At 31.9% G+C, this 24,185-nt stretch overlaps 1 protein-coding gene across 1 annotated transcript in view; it reads left to right on the top strand.

Moving 5' to 3' along the window:
• Nucleotides 1-23,650, top strand: part of TECRL (trans-2,3-enoyl-CoA reductase like) — a 98,244-nt gene extending 74,594 nt beyond the window's left edge. Inside the window, exons 8-12 of the mRNA XM_060090651.1 lie at nt 2,986-3,029; nt 13,445-13,502; nt 21,967-22,052; nt 22,594-22,639; nt 23,523-23,650. Coding sequence (XP_059946634.1) covers nt 2,986-3,029; nt 13,445-13,502; nt 21,967-22,052; nt 22,594-22,639; nt 23,523-23,650 — 362 coding nt within the window. The remainder of the gene's footprint in view (nt 1-2,985; nt 3,030-13,444; nt 13,503-21,966; nt 22,053-22,593; nt 22,640-23,522) is intronic.
• Nucleotides 23,651-24,185: the final 535 nt, after the last annotated feature.

Below are 24,185 nucleotides of genomic sequence, written 5' to 3' on the forward strand. Positions count from 1 at the left end.
AATCTTTTTAAGGAAAATGAAACAAACATACTAATTAAACAAGTTAAAAATTCCTTTATATTAAAACACTGTACTCAAACTATATGCTGCATTAAGTTCAGGTATTAAGAGTTGTAGAATAGTTGAGCCAATTTTAAAATTATTTCCCTTAAAAATTTTCTTTAAAACCTGAATGCTTACAATGTAATCTTCCTTCATTTCATCCTCACAATTAGAAGAAAGAAAGAAACAGTGGTTGTATTTTTTATGCGTGCTTAATTTTTTCATCATATTTTTCTGTGCTTTCACTGTGTATATGTTCTTTAGACTTACATACTCAAGTGTTTAATTCAAGATATCTTGTCCTTACTACAGATATGATAATTAATTTTCTGTTATTTTTATGTTGTCATAATTTACATTGTGCTTTGCCCTTTACATCAACTGGGTTTTTTTTCCACCTCTTTCTGTATTCTCTGCAATAACTGTTTCACATTTTTTATAGCCCTATTCTCAACAGATCTGACTGCACAAAATAAATAGCATCTGCACATTTACACACACAAAGTACTTAAATGAAAAACAACATATGGTATGCATTTTCAACGCATATACCATTAGGGAGGTCACTTTACATACTTGAATGATATTTAAAATAAATAAGAAAAATATATTATCATAATTGGACTGCCCAATGGCAGGAATATTCCATTAACCATAAACTGGAATGCATATGTTCAGGAAGTTTAATACAAAAATATTTAGTATCAAAAACAGTCAAGGAAAAATGACCTATATTTTTGCCTATCTAAATGTGAAATATTATACAAATTATAAAAACATTTTAGAAAGTTTTAATGCTTTCTAATATTTTTTTCTCGAAAGTTTGTTTCAAATTATATTATTTGTAACTTTTTTTGGAAATAAATATAAAAATACTTTAAAATTACACTCTTTGGCCCAATACCTTTTTATCACATCATTATTTTTTCTCACTAAAAAATGAAAAAGGCATATCTTCACAGTCTTGATGCATGAAATGTTCTGAACCCTCTCATCCCTGTGTTAATATCTATTCATTTTTTTAGATAAAAGTTCAGTCATGTACTCAAAGTTCTCCCTGATCTCCCTGATTACAACAAATCCTTCTTTTTAGCTCTTATATTAAATATTGCATAGATCCTTCTAAGTAACACATTAAAATTGCATGCTTCCATTTGTTAGCATGTGATGAGTATTTGTTTCCTTGTCAGAAAATAATTTCTATTAAGATAAGGGTTGCATTTGTGTTTATTTATAATTACTTTATCCACAGTCACACAGTCTGCCATATAAATTTCTAAAAACTAGTGTTGAATTAGTGAAGTTTAGTCTAGTAGTAGATACAAATTTTTAAAAATTATGGTCTCTAGAGATGAATACAAGCTAATTATTATGATTTAGCTAGGAAAAATGTTTAATTATATGGCAAAATGTGTATAACATAATATTAAGGGAATAAGTGATTATAAAATAATTCTATCAAATATGGTAAAAGTGTATAACAAGTATGTATATTTCCAAAGGGAAAAATCTGAATATTAACTGGTTTTCCATGGATGAATTTTGTTTTCCCTTTACACTTTTATCTCTTTCAAAAATATCTCCATTAATATATTTTATTTTATAATAATATATATGCACTTTATAAAAACAAAACTTCCAATACATGTACATGTTTTACATATATCCATGCATAAATACTTATATAAAATTTAACTATATTACCCTCTTAAGTTTCTAGCTCAAGGAAATAGAACTTAAATAAAAGATTTATATGGAAAAATGTTTGAAACAGTACTGTCTATTATTTATAAAATTAAAGTAATTCTAATTATGCAGCAATTGGATAATATTTAATGTTTTAAGACTAGTCACATTATACATTGTGATGTAGTTTCTATCATACCTTTGACCACGAATATTTAATAATATCGTAAAAGTCTTTAAATATATTCTTACATAAAAAACCCAAGATTCAAAATGAGTAATTACATTAATTTTTATTTGTGGATGTGTTTATATAAATAAATGCAATTTACATAAAACTAGAAGAAATGCAACTGTTAATACAGATAATGAGCTTATTAGATAATTTTATTTTTCATTTTTTTATTTTTATTTTTATTTTTTATTTTTTGCGGTATGTGGGCTTCTCACTGCTGTGGCCTCTCCCGTTGTGGAGCACAGGGTCCGGACGCACAGGCTCAGTGGCCATGGCTCACGGGCCCAGCCGCTCCGCGGCATGTGGGATCCTCCTGGACTGGGGCACGAACCCGCGTCCCCTGCATCGGCAGGCGGACTCTCAACCGCTGCATCACCAGGGAAGCCCTCATTATTTTTGTATATTCCAAATCCTCCACTATAAACAGGTGAATTTAGAACTCTCTTTCAAATTCCATTTTGTTCATTACTCTTTATATGATTTGGCATGTTATATAAAGTATAAATTTTTACTGTAAGGTGAGAACAATAATATTTGCTTCATGTGTTTGTTTTTATGATGAAAATATATAAAACACTTAAAATATTGCCTCTTGCAAAACATCAATGCAAAAATAAAAATTACTATTATTAGTATTTTCTTTTTATTGTTGAACATTAAAAAAGAAGAGATATTATTGAGTGCAATTACACACTAGGTCATACTAATATGCTTTTAAAATGACAAACAAGGTAAGTTAAATCTGCTTTCAAAGAGTTTAATAATAAAAATTATAAATAGACTCCATTTATATTCTAAATATCATTACATCACTGGAAGAAAAGTATACATAGAAAGCAAAATATTGTCATCTCTTTAGATTGCAAAAGTATCATTCCAAAAGGTCAGAGAGTACATATCACATATCACATAGTACTTTTTATTAGAGGGTAGTGATATCCAATAAGCCTTTCCTGAATTATATCTATAGTTTGCCAATCCAGAAAATGAGTGTTTACATAACATCTTCTTCTGCTTTCTAGCATTTGGAAACAGGCAAGTCACAGTATCTGCTATCACTTTTCTGGTATGTATTATTTATATAATTTGCTATTCATGCTCTAATTGTGACATTATTAAGCATTAAAATAGATTGCATTTAAGGATTTGTCATGTAGAAAATATGATTTATTTTTATATTATATGCATAATAGCATTACATTAAATAAATCAAATAACTTCCCATAGTCAAGTCATTAGCTCTCTAAATCTTTTCATCAAAATGTTCTACTCATCTATAAAGGATGATTAGAATTATTTGAAATATAGTAAAATGTTGGGGAAAAATTAAACTTAGTAATTCTTCCAATTGTCTGCACATTTACCAACTTACAAACTGCTAAGAGCAGAACGTTTTACAAGTCTACCTGATGATTATGCAGAAAACTTTGGCATAATTGTTAAGTAATTCTGAATGAAAACAAAGTCTACTTTTGTGAATGAAACAGGGCTCTATACTATTTGTCCTCAGTCCAGTTCTTTAGATCATTCTATTTAACTTCACATATGCATTGTCTGAATCTGATACAGATCTATCTGACTACAAAATATTCTTTATTATTTCTGAAATGAATTATTTTATTAGATATATATTTAGCTCCACATGCCATATAGCTCCATGATTTCATTCTTTAGTCGTGTTTTCCCTCATTCTTGCCCTTGATAGATTAACTCTCATTATTCCTGTCGCTGATACATTGATAAACACCTATGATTCACATACATGACAAGATCCTTTGTGAAGTCTGTATTGAACAACTTATACACCACCATTTCATACAAGGAACAAATTATACACTACACTTCATAAAAAGCTCTCATATGAACCTCTATGTGTATGTGTGTGTATATATGCATAGATATATATGTATATAGAATTAATTTAGTTAATAACATCCACTACTGTGTTGGCTGTGAGAGGGGCAGGTTATGCTTTTATCTTTTTAGCACCTAGTATTTTACAAGTGTAATCACCACTTGCTTGAATAAATTACAAATTATTTTATTTAGAATTTTAAAGCAAATTGTTTGTAAATATATCACTGCCTTTTACTTTTCCATGTGTGTATATTGTTTATAGTCAGCAATCTTGCAATTCATTTATTTTGATGCCTTCATTGTTAACCTATGTGGAACCAAGTCCAATGTTCTCTGTGTATTAACTACTCAGTAAATGTGAGCAAATGGAAGAATAAATTGATGAGTGAACAAAATAATAACCACACACTTGCTATTTATTCAGATATGTATTTAGATTAATATCTGATTGTTTTATTTTTCCTCCTTATCTCTTACTTTTTTTGGCAACTCATTTACTGTAATTTATTTCATTGTAAATATTTACACAGCTCCCATTTTATATAATACTCTGATTTCTTCCCTTTTCTCAAATATGATATGGTTATAAATCCATGGCTCTGGTGTGAAAGAAAAATTTTAACTTCTTAAAACACTATATGTCATAATAGTTATAATATTTTTCTTAAAAAGTAAAAAGAGACATAATTGGAAATAATCAAAATTCTAATAGTTTGCTATGTACACTTTCCCCTAAAGATTTTTTAAAACTCTGTCCTTTTTATTAACATAGTAATTTACTAATTCTTCCTCCTTATACATGCCTTTATTAGTCAGTGCTATTTTATACATTATCAACTGGAAAACATTTATTAAATAATAACAAGAAGAATTAGGCAAATAGGAAAACTTTATCACAGTTGCTGTCTTATTTGAGCCAAGGCACCAAACTACACAAATACCAATTAATAGTAGCATAGACTATGTCCAATACAGACGTACTAGGTAAATGTAATAACTTTAATTCCACATTTCAAAGCAACATAAGTTCCACTGTGACTCTTTTAAAATTGTAAATTGTGATGACAAATATAAAAGGCCTTCTAGCATAACCCTCCCAGACTTCAGACAAGACTACAAAGCTACAGTAATCAAAACAGCATGGTACTGGCACAAAAACAGACATACAGGTCAATGGAACAGAACAAAGAGCCCAGAAATAAGCTCCCACACCTACAGTCAATTAATCTTTGACAAAGGAGGCAAGAATGTATAATAGAGAAAAGAAAGTCTCTTTGGCAACTGGTGTTGGGAAAGCTGGACAGCGTCATGTAAATCATTGTAGTTAGAACACTCCCTCACACCACACACAAAAATAAACTCAAAATGGCTTTAACACTTAAATATAAGACATGACACCATAAGACTCCTAGAAGAGAACATAGGCAAAAGATTCTCTGACATAATTCATAGCAAAGTTTTCTTAGGTCAGTCTCCCAAGGCAGTAGAAATAAAAGCAATGAAAAAATAGGACCTAATCAAACTTATAGGCTTTTGTACAGCAAAGGAAACTATAAAGAAATGAAAAGACAACCTATGTATTGGGAGAAAGTATTTGCAAACAATGCAACAGACAAGGGTTTAATTTCCAAGATATACAAACAGCTCATACAACTCAATAACAACAACAAAAACAAAAAACAACCCAATCAAAAAATGAGGAGAAGACCTAAATAGACATTTCTCCAAAGAAGACATACAGATGGCCAATAAGCACATGAAAAGATGCTCAACAATGCTAATTATTAAAGAAATGCAAATGAAAACTACAATTATGTATCACCTCACACCACTCAGAATGACAATCATTCAAAAGTCTACAAATAACAAATGTTGAAGAGGGTGTGGAGAAAAGGGAATCCTCCTACACTGTTGGTAGGAATGTAAATTAGTGCAGCCACTATGGAAAACAGTATGGAGTTTCCTTAAAAAACTAAAAATAGAAGTACCATATGATCCAACAATGCCACTCCTGGGCATGTATCTGGAGAAAAATCTGATTTGAAAAGATACATGCACCCTATGTTCACAGTGGCACTATTTACAATAGCTAAGACATGGAAGCAACCTAAGTGTCTATGGACAGGTGAATGGATAACAAAGATGTGGTATATATAATGGAATATCACTCAGTCATTAAAAATAAAATAGTGCCATTTGCAGCAACATGGATGGACCTAGAGATTATCATACTAAGTGAAGTAAGTTAGACAGAGAAAGACAAATATCATATGATATCATTTTTATGTGAAATCTAAAATATGATACAAAATGGAAACAGACTCACAGACAAAGAAAACAAACTTATGGTTACAAAAGGGGAGAGTGGGGTGGGGGAAGGGATAAATTAGGAGCTTGGGATTGGCAGATGCAGGCTACTGTGTACAAAATAGATAAACTACAAGGCCCTAATGTATAGCATAGGGAAATATATTCAATATCTTGTAATAAACTATAATGGAAAAGAATAAAAATAAGTAAATAAAATAAAAAGGCCTGCTAATCCTGGAACTTCTTAATGTAGGCAAGACACATTGAACTTTTACTAATAAAATATGATAGTAAGATATAAATTTTAGGAAATTGATTCTAATACAGAATATAACAACTAGTGAGTTTATTGAGCTTGTATATAATCACCTAAATTGAAGATTCCTACCATATTTTTATGAACATAACACCCTATAGTTCAAGGTTAAATTTTTCATTCATAATAACTGAAAACATATGTGTGAGTTTCAGGTTTATCACAAATACATATGTGCAAAGAGTTTAGAGAAAATAAGCAAACTGTTTTTAAGTCCAATCTATTACAAATTATTTTATATTAAAATTACCAGTATATAGTAGAATCAATTATATAGAAGAAACAAAGGGGAAATTCGTGGGTCAATCTTGTATAATATAAAATTCAACCAGAAAATGTGTATCTTATTTGCAAGTGCTAATATTTTTGCTAATAAAATGTTATGTTTGGAAAACTTCATGTTCTTCATTTATTGATCTATACACTCTTTCAACACAGAAGAAGAAAAGTATTATTCACTAAAGTTGGTTTAGCTTCTGTAGAGCCAGATTATCACTTGGTAAGAAGATAATATGTTAGAACTGTGTTGAATATGATTACAGTTAATTCTTAATTATTAATGGATGAATCATCCCTTTTGCGGACTAACCATTAACAATTATAACTTTTTCTTCTACTCCCTCCATTTTCTTTCTACTAATATTCTGAGTTCCCTAATACACTAAACAAAATATGTCAAGCAAAACAAGACACTTCACAATGTGTACATAATATATTCCAAAATTAGGTAATGATTCTTTGTGGAAAATCTTTGATTTTGGTGAGTTTTGACATGTTTAAACTATGTTCTAAGAAGTATTTTATCACCCCTCCTTTTGTATAAATTCTTTTTGACTTTCAACACAATTTACCTCCCTTGAATATATTCTGGTATCACAAAATCTACAAGGAAAAAAATCAAATATGGAAAATCAAATATATGCAACTCTATAAGCACTTTAGAATATCTCTCTACAAAACTTTCAGATGTAATTTTGATTTTCTGCTGCAAATATTGTTGAGACACACTATAATCCAGGCTCTTCATATTTCTATGACCCCCCTAATTATCCTCTGAACCCAACTTCACCCACAAAACACCAAAATTACCATTGCAAAACAATATATATTTTACATAAATAATAATCCCGTTTCCTTTATCCACTCTTTCTTTCAACTTTATTTTTGCTCTCCAGAAGCAATTGATTGTCAATTCTTTGTACATTGAGCATTACATCAGAAAAGAAATTTCTTTCTTGCTTTTCTTACTGTCTTCAATAATGTACAAAATGGGAGGAATAGATAATAATGCATAAGACATGGTTTGAAAAGTGGTGACATTAATTTTTCTCCATGGTTTTACCTCTGTGTCCTAATTTTCACAATTAGTTATTCACTCATTTAGGTTGAGTTTGTTTTCTCATTATTAAAATGCAAATACTCTTGGAGAAATAATAAATTAGGCTCTTATCAAGAAGTCACACCTGCTCTTGTAGAATTTAGCTGAAAAGGACATTGTAAATAGCACAATAATTTTTGATTAGGGGAGAGGATTCTGGGAATTATATATCATAGCTTTTAATAAGGGTGGAGGAGAGTGGGGCCCTGCTGTGGAAACCACAGAAACGCTAGTGAAGTGCTTGTGAGTATTTAGTATTTGTGGATGAGATGAATGAGGAGAAAAAAGATGAACCAAAGTTAAATATTTTCAGCAGTTTGCTCAGATTTGGTCATGACAATTTTTTTTGGATCCTCTGCCAACTCTTGAGAGATACCAATAAAATGATTTACATTTACTCCTTACTGCAGACTTGAAATCTAGGACTCTTTGTTTTCTCATCATTTTCGCTTCTTCTTAAAGCCCCTGAAATATCTGACATAAATAATAACATAAATAGGAATCAACATTTATACCTAAATTTGAACTCACTTCTTCTTAAATAACTTATTTAGAAAACTAGTTTTAAGAAATTAATGATATAAAATTAATACATATTATATTTTGCTATTTCATTATAATTTGTTATAATTATTGTTGTTTTTCAGCTAAAACTGACTTACTCCTAATTATAGTAGTGATTTAAAATAAAATCAGCAGTTACTATAACCATAAAAATTGTCATCTTGATATATAATTATCAAAAAATATAATTATAAATTATATATAAATATATAATATCAAAGCTAATATAAAAGAATCCCCAAAATAATGACAAGTGTTTTAACAATAATTAACTACATAGTATATATTTATTAAAAAAATAATATTTATTTAAAAAATTCTACTCTATTTTAAAATTCTACTGCTATTCTTATACTGTATTGTTATGCTATATGTGCACACTCTTATGTTATACAATATTTCATGAAAGCTCTATGGATTAAAAAAATTCAGATATCCCCAAAATTGTGGTAATGAGATGGATCAGAGAAATAAAATAAACTATTTTTAAACATTAAGTCAATTCCAAAATCAGACTTCAAGGTGCAATTTATGAGTGAAAATATCCTCTCCTATAGCAAAGTTTAGGCAATAAAATATTAGTCTCATGCAAAAAATAAATTACTAAAAGAACTAGTAAATTTTATCATTCATATCATATAATAATATAAATATGATGTATGAAATTTTAGTTAAAATCCTTCAGTTTTTCACTTACAAAAGTATATTGGTTAAAGCAAAGAAAATACAATGGAGCAAAGACAGTCATAAGTGGTGCTGAAATGACTAGACATTCACATGCCAAAAAAAAAAAAAATCTAGACCTAGAACTTACACTCAACACAAAAATTGACTCAAAATGGATCACAGACCTAAATGTGAAACACAAAACTATAACATCCTTAGAAGATAACATAGAAGAAAACCTAGATGACTTTAGGTATAGCAATGACTTTTTAGATACAACACCAAAACACAATCCATGAAAGCAATAAGTGGTAAGTTAATTTATTAAAGTGTAACACTGCTTTGCAAAGACAATGTCAAGAGAATGAGAAGACAAGCATAGACTGGGAAAATAAGTTGCAAAAGACACGTCTGATGAAATACTGTTATCCAACATATTAAAAAAAAAAAAACCTCTTAAAACTCAACAATAAGACAAACAACTTGATTAAAACATTGACCAAGACCTTAACCAATACTTCACAAAAGAAGATATACAGATGGCAAATAAGCATATGAAAAGATGCTCCACATCATTTGTCATCAGGGAAATGAAAATTAAGACAACAACAGGATACCACTATACACCTATAGAATAGCCAATGTCCAAAACTCTGATGACACCAAATGCTGGTGAGGATGTGGAGCAATGAGAACTATCACTCACCACTGATGCGAATGGCACTGCCATTTTAAAAAGACTGACATTTCTTACAAAATTAAACTTACTCTTACCATGTGATCCAACAATTATGCTCCTTAGTATTACCCAGAGGAGCTGAAAATGTATGTCTATACAAAACCTTGTACAGGGATGTTTATAGCAACTTTATTTATAATTGGCAAAATCTGGAAGCAGTAAAGATATCCTTCAGTAGGTGAATGGATAAATAAACTGTGGTATATCCAGACAATGGGATAGTATTCAGTGTTAAAAAAAAAATGAGCTATCAATCCATGAAAAAATCATGGAGAAACCTTAAATGTATATTTAAACCAATCTAAAAAGCTTATATACTGTATGATTCCAACTCTATGATATACTGGAATAGCCAAAGCTCTGGTGACAGTAAAAAAAAAAAAAAAAAAATCAGTGGTTTCCAGAAGTTGGAGGGAGAAGGATGAACAGGAGGAATACAGAGGATTTTTAGGGCAGTGACGATACTCTGTATGATACCATAATGATAGATAAATGTCATACATTTGTCCAAACATAGAATGTATAACACCAAGCAAACTGTAATGTAAACTGTGCACATCGGTTGATAATGATGTGTCAATGTAGGTTCATCAAATGTAACAAATGTACCAGTCTGGTGGTGGGTGTTGATAATGAAGGAGGTTATGCATGTATTGGCAGGGAGTCTGTAAGAAATCTCTGTAACTTCTCCTCAATTTTGCTGTGTACTTCACACTGCTCTAAAAAAAATTGTCTTAATGAAAAAAAAATCATAGGTTGGTATTCATGTACTTTCTGTTAAACCAATAATTAATATACTGAATATATTTCCTCTGAAACACATGTATATTATCCTTTTTAAAAAAATGGAATCACATATAAGTGGGTTTCATAATAAAAGAGTAGAGATTAGGAATTAGAATAAAGTTCTATAACTTTATGATCATAGTAATATAAATTATCATAAGTTATGACTTAATGAATGCTGAGACAGTATCATATTGGCTTATATTATCAAATAGTATTTCAGTGTATGTGATATACCTTATCCCTTAAAGTAGAAACTAACTCTCCAAAAAGAAAAAAAAAAAAAAGAAACTAACTTCCCAAGATCAGAAGAGTTGATATATTTTACAGGTGAAACTTTTTGTAATTATATATTTAGCCTAGATTTTCCTTATTCTTGAAATATTTATTAAGGTAAAATAAATATAACAAAATTATAATTATTGTTATTATCATTATTATAGAGAAAAAATAGTCAAAACTCAAGCTTTAGAGTGTTAGAAACATTTTAGCAGATTGTTTCATATAAATTAGTAAAATGATTATCACATTGCTTAAATGATAAAGTTATAAGATATTAGAACTGCCAATAATTAATAATAATGTATATAAAAATGTAGGGATAACATATTCAGAAAAAAGATAGATTATGGTCACCTAAAAATATTATGAGATCACAGAATAAAGGTTACTTGTTTTTGCTGTGGAAACTAAAAGTATTTTACTTTGATAATATGACAGCCTGACTACTTGATTGATGGCTACAAATTCTATATTAGGGCATTTGTCTGCTGTTGTTTGTTTTTCTACAGACACATCACTTTCACTATTTAAAGCAGAGAATGCTTAACATGATGAAACTTGTTAGGAAGAGCAAGATATATATCTCCCTGCAAGTTGGTCTCTCTGGAACCTTTGTTATGGTCATTGGCCACTGGCACCTTTGCCACAATGCCAACATGCTATGACTGAGGCACAATACAGTCATCTCCCCTTATCTGTGGGGGATACATTCCAAGGCTCTCATTGAATGTCTGAAACCTCATATAGTACTGAACCTTATACATATCATGTATTTTTTCTTAACATACATACCTAAGGCTAAGTTTAATTTATAAATTAAGCACAGCAAGAGAATGTCAGAACAGATTAGAATGGCCAGAGGTTTCATCATGCTGCTTAGGATGGAGGGCAATTTAAAACATATAAATTAATTTCTGTAATTTTCCATTTAATATTTTTGGACCTCAATTGACTGTGGGTAACTGAAACCACAGAAAGTGAAACTGCAGATAAGGGGGAGGGGCTACTGTGCCTAGTAGTAAACAATAAGAATCTTACTGCTGAAATTTTATATATTCTGATCCAATAATATCTTTCAACCTGAAAACAGTGGCACTTAATCAGGAGTATTTTCAGAAAAATCTGTGGAGTACAATGTGATGCATGATATGTCACTTCTAATATATTAACCAAAGTGCTTTGTGGTTTATTAAAATTTAACATTCCCCACATTGTACATTGTTACATGTTTAGGTGTACTGATTAAAAATAAAATTGTAATCTCAACGAACTGAGAGTACAAAGCGTGCTGAAAGAACTAAAAAGGTTTTCATTACATTCTGATTCAAAACATTTTTTAAATGATGATTTTTTCCATGTAAAAAGTGTGATTTTTTTCAATTCTGTTAGCTGAAAATTTCATATTTCTTATTTATCCACCGAATGATAACTCTGAGGAAGAGAGTGGACTATTGAATCATTTTTTCAAATGAATGTTAGTGTGAAGCAACAAGTAGTCAATAAAGTTTTTATAAAATCAAGCACAAATGAATATTTAAAAATTTACTTTAAGCCACCCATATGCATCCAGGTACAAGTCTATTAGAATTTTTATCATTTACCATTCTAATGTTCTTTCTCACTTAAAACACTTTACCTAGTGGCTTCTTTTACTTTTAATTGTGGTAAAGAGAAAAATAGCATAACATTTACTATCTTAACCATTTTTAGCGTACAGTTCAGTAGTGTTATGTATATTCATACTGTTGTGCGATAGCAATTTTAAAATCTAGACCATCTTGTTCTTCACAACTAAAGCAATTTTGGTAATATCTGTGGGTTGCTTATATTTTGGATAGCATAACCTGCTATTAATAACGTAGTATTTATATATTGAACACATACTTTGCATTGAATCAGGTAAGGTGTATATGACAGACAAAGGAAACAGTCCTACCTTCAGAGGCGACATGTTGCAAATTCAAACAGTATTAGCCCAGGAGATATTGTTAACCCTGAAGCTTCTTAGAGGGTCATAATGGTCTACCAAACAGGGACAACTAGTGGAGTGTACATGATTAAGAGGTCAGGTGACAGACAAGCAACAAGTGACTTTGTGGGGCAGTACTGCTTACAATATATTTTCTAAACTGAGCTGAAACAAGCCAGGAACCATACTACTACCCTTGCAGTGGAAGGGTTGCTACTGTGTTAGTAAACCTGGAATATATAAACCTATGACAAATATATCTTCAGTGATATGGCTTGTCTCTTCATGCTGTGAAAATTTACCTATTGTGACAAATACAAAGCAGATAATCAACAGGACCTGATTAACAAGGCAATTTGTACATAACTATCAAAAGCGATCAAGAATACCTTCAAAATCTCTACCTCAATGTAACTCATGCCTTTGATTCTACATATGTCCACAACAGCTTCTTTCATTGTTAAAATACAAAATTTCTTCTTCTTACAGTTAGAGTAACAGTATATTTTTGGATCTTTAGAATCAATATATTACACGGATATTTGTATATCTAAAAATGTATTTTTAAAAGAGACCCAAGTATATCACACTGAAAAGGTTGAAATGTTTTGCAGATTTGTGAAGCTGGAAATCATTTCATCAATGTACTGTTGGCTCATCCCAATCACACAGGTTAGTCACTTTTTCTAATCTCCTCTAGAGTGAATTATGCTAATTATTATTTTTTAAAGCAATAGTTGGAAACACTTAAGATTAGTATTTCCCAATTATTGCCCTTTTATACCTAAGTTTTCAAAATATTTGAACTATATTATATTCCCTAATTATGGTTTCTCTAAAGTGTGCATATACAAACACATACACACACACACACAATCTCTCTCTCTCTCTCATTTAAATATATGAAGAAACAAACATGATTAAGAAGAAGTATGAAACCCTTTGATGAATATCCACATTTCTTAGCTTAACTTTCAATTCTTAATCTAATTTGCACAGTATGTTACAATACTACTGTATTTCAAATGACTTCTTAAACTTTTTCTAATAAAAGTGAATTTTATCTGACAAATTCAATGGCAGTGAAATAACAATGTTTGGGAGAACATTTTGAGTTTACTGGTTTGCCAAAAGATTTGAAAAAATTTACAGTGTCTATATAATTTATTTTTGGTAAATCAATACTCTCATTCAGGTTAAATTATAGGCAGGGATTCACAATGGCTTACTGTACATTGTACATAATTTAACCATAATTTCCAATAGCAGTGGTCAACATTTGGATTTCATGTTTTTATCAATCTACTTGCAAATATAAAGTTGTGTCTGTCTCTTCAAGTTTGTTTTAATATCTACCTGAATTTGTTAACATTTTCTTGTTTTGAACAGTTCTGGCAGGCTGGGGAAATATATGAAACACTTTCCAGAATATTTTTTCCCATAATACATAAAATTACAAAAGAAATGTATTATATTAGAATATTTGTGAACACATAAAAAGCTGTAATATAATATATAATAACATAAATGTTTTGATTCCTACATTACATAACACTTTGATCAGTACCATATTGATGACCATAAATTATATATATGGAAATCTAAAACAACTGTAATATTATTTGAAAATATCTCTGCCTGAAAAAAAATGACAGAATAATGCAAATAATATTGTGTTTTTTTGTCTGCATTTGTATTGAAGTAAATCTTACATTTTATTAAGAGGTTAAATGTCATTTTTATCTAATCCAAATTCATAGATCTACTGATTTCTCTTTGGAAGTATGTGAAACGCAGATGAAAAACTTCTGATAGTCTGATTTTTTTAGGTATAGAAGCAGAACACAATACAATTTTATAAAAATGCTAACATTGTCAAAGTTATGAATATCACAACTTTTAGTCTTGACCCTGACCCTCTAACAATGTGACTTTGTTCAAGTTTCTTCATCTATCTGGAATACGCAGTCATTATTTGAAAATGAAATTTTTTTTTTTTTTTTTTTTTTTTTTTTTTTTTTTTTTTTTTTTTTTTTGCTGTACGCGGGCCTCTCACTGCTGTGGCCTCTCCCGTTGCGGAGCACAGGCTCTGGACACACAGGCCCCGCGGCCATGGCTCGCGGGCCCAGCCGCTCCGCGGCATGTGGGATCCTCCGGGATCGGGGCACGAACCCGTGTCCCCTGCATCGGCAGGTGGACTCTCAACCACTGCGCCACCAGGGAGGCCCTGAAAATGAAAATTTTAAATCATAATGTTTGCAAAGTCAAACTTTGGAAATGTTTATGTGAGAAAGACTTTTCTATGTGTGTGTGTATGCTTTTACTCCACCCTTTACATTGCTTTGTATGTTGCTCTTGCCAAGTCAGAAGCCAATGTAATCTTCCCTACTTGATTAAATTGGCTTGGTCTTTTGCTTCTAGACTCAGAATACTTTTTCTTTATCACTGAAGTCTATTAATTTTGTACAGAGTTTTGTAGGATATGTCTTAGATTTGATAATTCCAGATCAGTTTTCCCAGAGACATGATGTAATCTTCTAGTAGGTTGACTCATGTCTTTTTTTTTTTAATTCTAGAAAGTTTTCTTGTATTATAGTTGAAAATTTGGTTACATTGTGGACTGTGAGGAGAGGGTGGGGTTATATTACATACATGTTACATCTGCCTCTATTTTATATATCTATCACTTTCTGGTTTTAGCTTTTTGTTTTTGTTTTTTTTTCACTGTTTTTGTTCATCTACTTAATATCCCCTATTCTACTGAACATTCTACCCTAAGGCAAATTGAAATATGTACCATATTAGTAATGTGATATTTTTCTTTTTCTACAATTTAATTCTTGAGAAGAATCAATTATTTTTTTTTAGAAGATGTTGGGGGAAGGAGTTTTTATTAATTAATTAATTTATTTTTGCTGTATTGGGTCTTCGTTTCTGTGTGAGGGCTTTCTCTAGTTGTGCCAAGCGGGGGCCACTCTTCATCGCGGTGTGCGGGCCTCTCACTATCATGGCCTCTCGTTGCGGAGCACAGGCTCCAGACGCGTAGGCTTAGCAATTGTGGCTCACGGGCCTAGTTGCTCCGCAGCATGTGGGATCTTCCCAGACCACGGCTCGAACCCGTGTCTCCTGCAATGGCAGGCAGATTCAACCACTGTGCTACCAGGGAAGCCCTCAACTATTTTTTTGTTCCTGTTTTGTCCATACCTATTTTGAGTTCTGGGATTTCTTAACGGTTATGTTCTTTATTATCTGTAAATGCTTCTGTGCATTAAAATTGTTCTCTGTTTTAATTTTGGGGGGAGTTATTTTTATCAGTTGGAAAAATTCTGGCTTTTTTCATATAGAAGCCTTATGTGAATATTTATCCACTTATGTTCATTTTAAATGTGTAGATTGTCACTGAAGAGAAATAACAAATGTTTTTACAGATGGGGTGTTTGAAGTGAAGTCTCTAAAGAATAAAGTGTGCTCTGGAGGGGATGGGGTGTTTCATTGTGTCTTTTGATCCTCTATACACTCCTTTGTTTTCTAAATTCCTTAATTCCCAGAAATACTACCTTCTTTCCCTTCCCCTCTAAGCCTTCAAAGCATTTTCTCCTTTCTTAGAAGCAGTGCCTTCTAATATGAAAACCTCCAGACTCACTACTCTCAAATCATTTCATTTCAGTTCAATGTATCCAGTGTCCTGCTAACCTCAGGTCTCAGACCTTTTCTCAGAGTAAACCCTCTTCTTCTGATCATGGATTCTTGATATCTACATACACAGTGCACTCTTTTTCCTTACATAAAATCCTTATCCAACTCTCAGTTCCTGTGTCAGCTCTAAATGAGTCTCTGTTGCTCTTGGATTTTTATTTCCCCACTTACATATTAATTGAAGTTTGTAGTAATATCTGTACCTTAGATATGCTTTAGGCATGAATTATGGATTGGGGGACCATTTTATATTGACTGTTTAGGCAAGATGTCACAAAATGTGTTCCCCAGAAAACACAATTTGATATAGAACACATTTTTAAAATGCTTATTACAAAGTACTTTTAAAAAGGGAAGAATTGTGCCTAGTAGGAAACTGAGTTGTGATGTCTGAAGGGTGGCCTCAGTCATTTCTCTAGGGTTATCTGAAACTAGGATAACCCTTCTGAGTTACCCTAAGTTGGAATGACTAGAGAAAAGGTAGGTTGGATTTCGGGCTCCCTGGAAATGGGGAAATTATCTAGGATAAGGCAGTTCTCTTTTGTCAAGGCCATCCTTTCAGAGGGTATGTGAAAGTTTTCTGCTACCAGCAGAAATTTAAAAGAGACATATTAGTGGGAAATTACACAGCCTTCACTGCTGCACATGGCCTTGGTCTAACAAGTGATTTGCACCATTTTCCTCATCCACAAACTTCTAGATTCCCTTCACTCTCAACGGACACATTTAACATCTCAGGGATTATCTGTGGTATGACATGGATCCTCACTTGAAGGGCCTTATCAGGATATGGATGTGGCCCCTGTCCATGGGTCAAGGGAATACCAGAGATGTCCAAATACTAGAGGCAAAATATACTCTTCTTACCCCACTGTATAATAGCAGGTTTACCTCCTTTTCATGATCAGGATCAATTACTCTGCCAAGAGTAGTGATTCATTCCCCACAACACTGGGGTTTCAGGTTTTAAGATCCTTGTTTCCAAGTGGGGAATTTCCTGTCATGGGACATGGGTAGATTACCATTCAACTGTAAACCTTATCTTATAGATTTAAAGGTGTACTTTGTCCCTAAGTTAGCATTTCAACTGTGCCTTCAACAGATTAGCCAATTAATCCATCAGGTTGGCAACTTTTTGATGATGCTGCATTTGATATGAGAAATTGTTCCTTTGGTTATGGGCCCACTTCTGTACCTCCTTTATGAAAAATGGATTTCTTAAAGTAACAGTGTATTGTGGATGGACCTAGAGTCTCTCATACAGAGTGAAGTAAGTCAGAAAGAAAAAACCAAATACCATATGCTAACACATATATATGGAATTAAAAAAATGGTTATGAAGAACCTAGGGGCAGGACAGGAATAAAGATGCAGATGTAGAGAATGGACTTGAGGACACGGGGAGGGGGAAGTGTAAGCTGGGACGAAGTGAGAGAGTGGCATGGACTCATATACACTACCAAATGTAAAATAGATAGCTAGTGGGAAGCAGACGCATAGCACATGGATATCAGCTCGGTGCTTTGTGACCACCTAGAACAGTGGGATAGGGAGGGTGGGAGGGAGATGCAAGAAGGAGGAGATATGGGGCTATATGTGTATGTATAGCTCATTCACTTTGTTATAAGGCAGAAACTAACACACCATTGTAAAGCAATTATACTCCAATAAAGATGTTAAAACAAACAAACAACAAAAAAATAGTGTATTGTGGAAGAGAGTGTTAATTGATCAAATACTGTGTAAATCCTCAGATAATAGGACTGACTCAGGACCCAAAGGAAGGAAAGGGAAATCCATTCACAGATTATGTCTTTTCCTGCAAATATGAATTGCTGCCTCTTTCAAAATAGAAGGTGTTCAATAAATCACCTTGCCATCAGGTTACTACATCATACCTGTGCAGAATGGTGCCTTGTTACGGTCTTACTGGTGTACTTTATTGGTGGCAGTTTGGACACTTGGTAGCAGCAGTAGTTATATCTGCCCTGGTAAGTGGGAGCTCATGCTATTGAGGCTAAGTATAGCTTCCATCCCTGCCACCATACTCCATTCATGCACCCATACTAGCAATAAGTAATCCATTACAGAAACAGGCTGACAGTGACTGACTAAGTCAAATTTTCTACCTAATTTTTATTGTCTCTTCCATCATTGATGCTCCCTTTGGGGCATTAACATGTGGTACATATATCTTCATATTTCATAGCCTCTCATATTCATGGACAGTCTTGCATTCCTTACTAATTTGTCCATTTGACACTGCCTGCTATTTTATGTATATTGTAGGTTGGATGTATTTTGTTCAACTACAGAGACTCTGCCCAATGGGAGAATTTACCCCTCACTACTGTCTTTTAGGGTGTGACCCCTAAATGTGACTCTATTGCAGCTGCTTTGCATTTTTGGCTTCCTCCCACATGCCAGCCAACTCAGCCCTGAACTAAGCTCAAGGTCTTCCTACTTTTCAGCTGGCCTGAAGGGATACCTAAAGTTTTCATGCATGGGAGTTAGGAGACATGTTGGCTCAACAGTGGTGTGTGACATGTCTGGATGCCTGGTAATGCAGCTTGTTTTTATCCTATTGCCTATTTATGTTTCATTCTGAATATATCACTTCTATCTTACAATGAATTATTACTAGTCTTACCTAACCTTATGACTTGGTACATCTAACAGAACTCAGCTTATAGTGCTCAGTTAGGACCACATGGTCACTTGGTGTCCCTAGAGTAGAGTCTTAATTATACCAGGATTCAAAAGCATTCCAGGACTATCTTGTCAAATAGATATAATTCTGTGCTACAAAGCCATGGCCTGCTCTAGAATACCAAGGTTCAAGATTGTGATTATTCCATTGGGGCTAACCGTAAGTTCCACACATTAACATTTTCCACCACTGATAAATTTAATATGTAGAGTCTACCTGATTATAAGTCCAAGTGCAGGAGTGCTTGCACTAAAACTTGAACCTGCTGCAATTTTCTGCCTTGTGCCCTACTATACTTTCATGGCTTTTTGTGCCCCATGGTGTGCAGTTCAGAGGAGATTTCCCTGGTGTATAATATGATACCTGCCAAACTAGAAGAGGTCTACAAGGCATTTTGCTTCCTTCTTAATGATATGGGTTTCAAGTTGCCACACATTTTCTCTGTTTTGGAAAGGATGCCCCACAATCATTTGGTCCCTAAATCTTTGTAGTGTTTATTCACAACCCCCCTTCTTTGGACCACACATGTCTTAGTAGGCCACCAACATACTAGCCACTTCTTACTCATTCAGTATGAATAGCATAATGTCATTGATCTAGTGATTTTCAGTGAGATGCACAACCAACCTGGGTCTTCTTCAGTTATTTTATAGCAAAGGGTGGGAGTATTAAACAATTACAGAAAACAAACAAACAAACAAACTGAAACTCTATGCTATTGCCCATTTTTTAAAAAAGTAAACTTTTCTGGCCTCCCTTTCTACTAGAGATGGAAAATACATTTGTCAATTCAGTGGCTATATCCATAGACCCAAGTTTGGGTTAATATGCTTTAGTAAAGATATTATATCTAGTAATAAACTGCAATGGTGGATAATGTGTGATCAAGTTTCCAGTACTCCACTGTCACCCTCCAAAATACATCTGGCTTCTGCAGGACCTAAAGAAGTGAATTAAATGGAGATATAATGGAGAATATCATACAAGCATACTTTAGATCTTAAATGTAGCACTAATCTCTCATTGGGATGCAGACTGTTTATATTTACAAAAGAATGAGTGCAATTTCAGAGGCTTCCACTTGGATTTCCCTACTGGCTCTTGCCCCAAAGGCCAATAAATCAATGCACAATGGGATTATGCAAACTACAAAGTATGTATATTCCAATTATTCATTCAGTGTCTGGGGAAATAACCCCTATGAAGCAGTGGACTGTGTTTAGTAGTCCTTAAAATGTAGGGATAGTCTACTCTCACTAGTATACAGTTCCCCAGACAGATGACCGTAGATAGTTTAGTGAAGTTATTTTAATGAATGATTGTGAGAATCCTTATATATATATATATATATATATATATATATATATATATATATATATATACAGTTATTTCCATGTTGCTGTCTTTCTCCTTGGGGTCCCAGACTGTTCTTCCATCAATGAGTTTAGTGTCTTACAACTAGTTTAAGTCCAAAAACTGGGAAAGAAAACTAGGTTTTTCTGTGTCACAAGACACATTGGTTATTTAATCTGCAAACCACATCTGGAAGAAATGTGTGTTTGTGGATTCTGATCATTCCACTACCTCCAGGAATTGAACAGTCATAAACTGGCTTTAACCCAAATTACCTTGTGTGCACATTCTGCACCTGAAAGTCAGTTACTATAACGTGGGTAGGTTCCTCAATTATCTTTCTTTTGACGAATATATGGATGCTACACAAAGGTGTTTACATAAATGTTACCAGGAGAATCTGTACTATTAAATGGCATACATATTTATCCTTATCTTGAAATGAGCAATGCATGAAATCTGCACATTGCCTAATATATTTTTCACTTTGATAGTTCAACAATAGTTACAATTTTGAAAACAACATACTGACATTTCATTATGACTTTAGAATTACAACTAAAAGAGATTACTTGACGTGTTATCTGATTAAATCTTGCTATGGAGAATAAACAGTAATTTTATAATTCATATTTACTTTTAAAATGTCACAGCTCAAAGTTTAACTTGAAATCATTATAAATTTGTTATCCAAAATATTTCTCAAAAAAATTTGAAAGTCAAAAAGTAACTAAGAAAAATCAAGTGACAATATGCTAAGTATAATGAGAGTTGTAAATAACAATCCTGATAACTGAGCAGAAATAATTTATATGGTATTTCTGAATATTAACTATACTGATATTCACTGTAATCCTCTTATGAGCGATTTTCATACTTTTCTGATATAAATGACATAGTTATGAACTTCCCTTTGGATTTTCACTAATTTAATAGAAAGAGGTTTGAGGTATTTACTAATCTCAACCAAAAATGTATTCTTTGACACTAAAAGGAGAATAGGAAGAGGCATGCAAATGTGAAAACACATTTATGAATCTCAGTATGCAACACTGCTGCTCCACTTTGATAAAGTAATATCTCTATATGTTTGATTTTAAAACTTAAACAATTGATTATTATGGTGGTATTCTGTAATGCTACAGCAACATAGCTGTAGACATGGTCAGAAAATGATAGGGATTCTATTTCAGTCAAAAGGTTATAACATTTGAAACTGGGTCTCTTCTGAGTAATTTGTGAAATAGGTTTCTATAAATATATGATGACATTTCATGTGGTATATAGTTGTTCTAGGGAATTTAGAATTATACAATAAATATGTCATCAAATTTGCAATATGTAACATCATTGACATTTTACTCTCCTTTTTAAAAGGAAATAATGCCTGTTTTCCAAGTCCAAACTATAACCCCTTTACGTGGATGTTTTTCCTGGTTTCATGTCCTAACTACACCTATGAGGTATGCTAGCTATGTATGCAAATAACTGAACTTTATTTGATAATATACTAAATACGTGTTTATGTACTTACATGTATTATAGATTAATATATATATATGATAATATGTGTATATGTTTTGTCTGTAGATATAGGTATAGCCAGAGATATAGATGATGATATAGATTTCAATTTAAGTTATAGGCATAGGAAACTGGAATAGTTCAACCACAATTTTCCCTGCAGAATATAGAATATATGTGCATATATTTATCTAGATTTAAAGAAAATTTTATAATCATCATACAAAATGACTTGAGAAGCTTCAGGATTTTATTTTTTATCAAAAATTTTGGAATAATTTCTCATTTTCTTATGAATTTCTTTATGGGATTATTTAATAACTTTGTTATATTTAACAATGAAATTATTGTCTTTAGGAAATTTATTTCTACTTAGAATTTTCCTACTGTTTAGTTTTTAAATTACCTATTTAATGTCACAAGTGAACAAATTTCTAGACTGACTATCAATATTTGTTAATTTATGTTTTAATCTAACAGATTGGATCATGGATTAGTTTCACAGTCATGACGCAAACATTGCCAGGTGAGATCTATGTTTACTGACATTTAATTGAAGTAGATACACCTTTAGGAGGAGTGGTTTCTGAGAACAGATTGCTATAGTACTAAAATTAGGCAAGTTTGTAAAGGGATTTTTTGCCTTTATTTTTATTTTGGATTTTTTTAGCAGTATTAAAATATATTGGAACATTATCTACTATGCATCTCTATATAACTGTGGCTTAATCCAAGCTAGAAAATGTAGTCCAAATATATTTATTAAGCAACAAGTTTTTGTTAAAAAGAAGTGGTAATAATAATAATACACTTCATTTAAAACTCTCTCTTGTGCAAGTGCACAGACTTGCATGTACTGTGTCTTCAAGTGTTCATATGCATCTGTGAAGGGAAAGCTGGGAGCATGAGTGTGTAATCTTGAATGCTGGTCATTTTAACACACAAGGAAGTTAAATTGTAATGAAATGCATGTACTAAAGGGATATGTGTTATATCCTTTTCATCAATTCTTTGTTCCACTGTACAAAAAATGTGGATTAAAATTAATGTTGCTTGTCGTATGTGTGTATGTGTATGTAGAAGTATTTTATACACATATGAAAAACTATTATTGAGAAATTCTAGGAGATTTTTTAAAATTCGTTATTTGGGAGTATTTTGTGGCAGTGGGATGTAAAAAACAGATTTATTTTGATCTCTATATACTTTTTATGTTTATTCAGCTATGTAATAAATATTGATTGAAGGTGTATGATGCTAGGCAATATACATGAGTAAAGAAAATTGTCAGAGAACTATGTAACATGAGAAATATTTTAAGAACTATATATGATACTTTTTCTAATATAGCTTGCTATATCCATAATAAAAATAAGAAATAAAGAACAATTATTTCTTTTTTCTTCTAGTTGGGATTTTTACACTTCTGATGAGTATCCAGATGTCTTTGTGGGCACAAAAGAAACATAAGATTTATCTGAAGAAATTCAGTTCTTATATGCATAGGAAATCAGCAATGATTCCATTTATATTGTAAGAAAAAATAAGTGATCTTATCTCATATACAGAAAGCAGTATATAAACTCACTAAATCAAACTTGATAAAGGATAGTTGCCTATTATGCTCCAGAAATTCACAAACAACAGTATTTTTGCTTGAGTAAAAATACAAAATGGTAGAATCTAGCTGAATTTAGAGTAATAAACTTGAGGTAAATGAAAAGTAGAAATTACTGATATAACTAATGGTAAATAGCATCCAATATGTTTGCAAGGGACTGATCCTTGAATGAGATGTTCTTACTGCATTAAATATTTCATAACTATTTGCTTAAGACCATTTCGAATATCTGAATTCTAAAAAGTAAATATTTTAAAAAGTTGTAACATTTAAATCACTTGAATTTTACATATTATTTTGATAGTAATTTAATTTTTTTCTTTATTGTTCAATGTTATTGAGAAATATCAAATGTCTTATGTCAGTAGTTCAATTTCCTATATTAAAAGTTAAATATTTTTAGCCATGCATCTTATTCATAACATATACATTGTATATCATTCTGAAATTA

This window comes from Mesoplodon densirostris, chromosome 1 (genome assembly GCF_025265405.1).
Source record: "Mesoplodon densirostris isolate mMesDen1 chromosome 1, mMesDen1 primary haplotype, whole genome shotgun sequence".
In the NCBI taxonomy this organism is placed as follows: domain Eukaryota; kingdom Metazoa; phylum Chordata; class Mammalia; order Artiodactyla; family Ziphiidae; genus Mesoplodon; species Mesoplodon densirostris.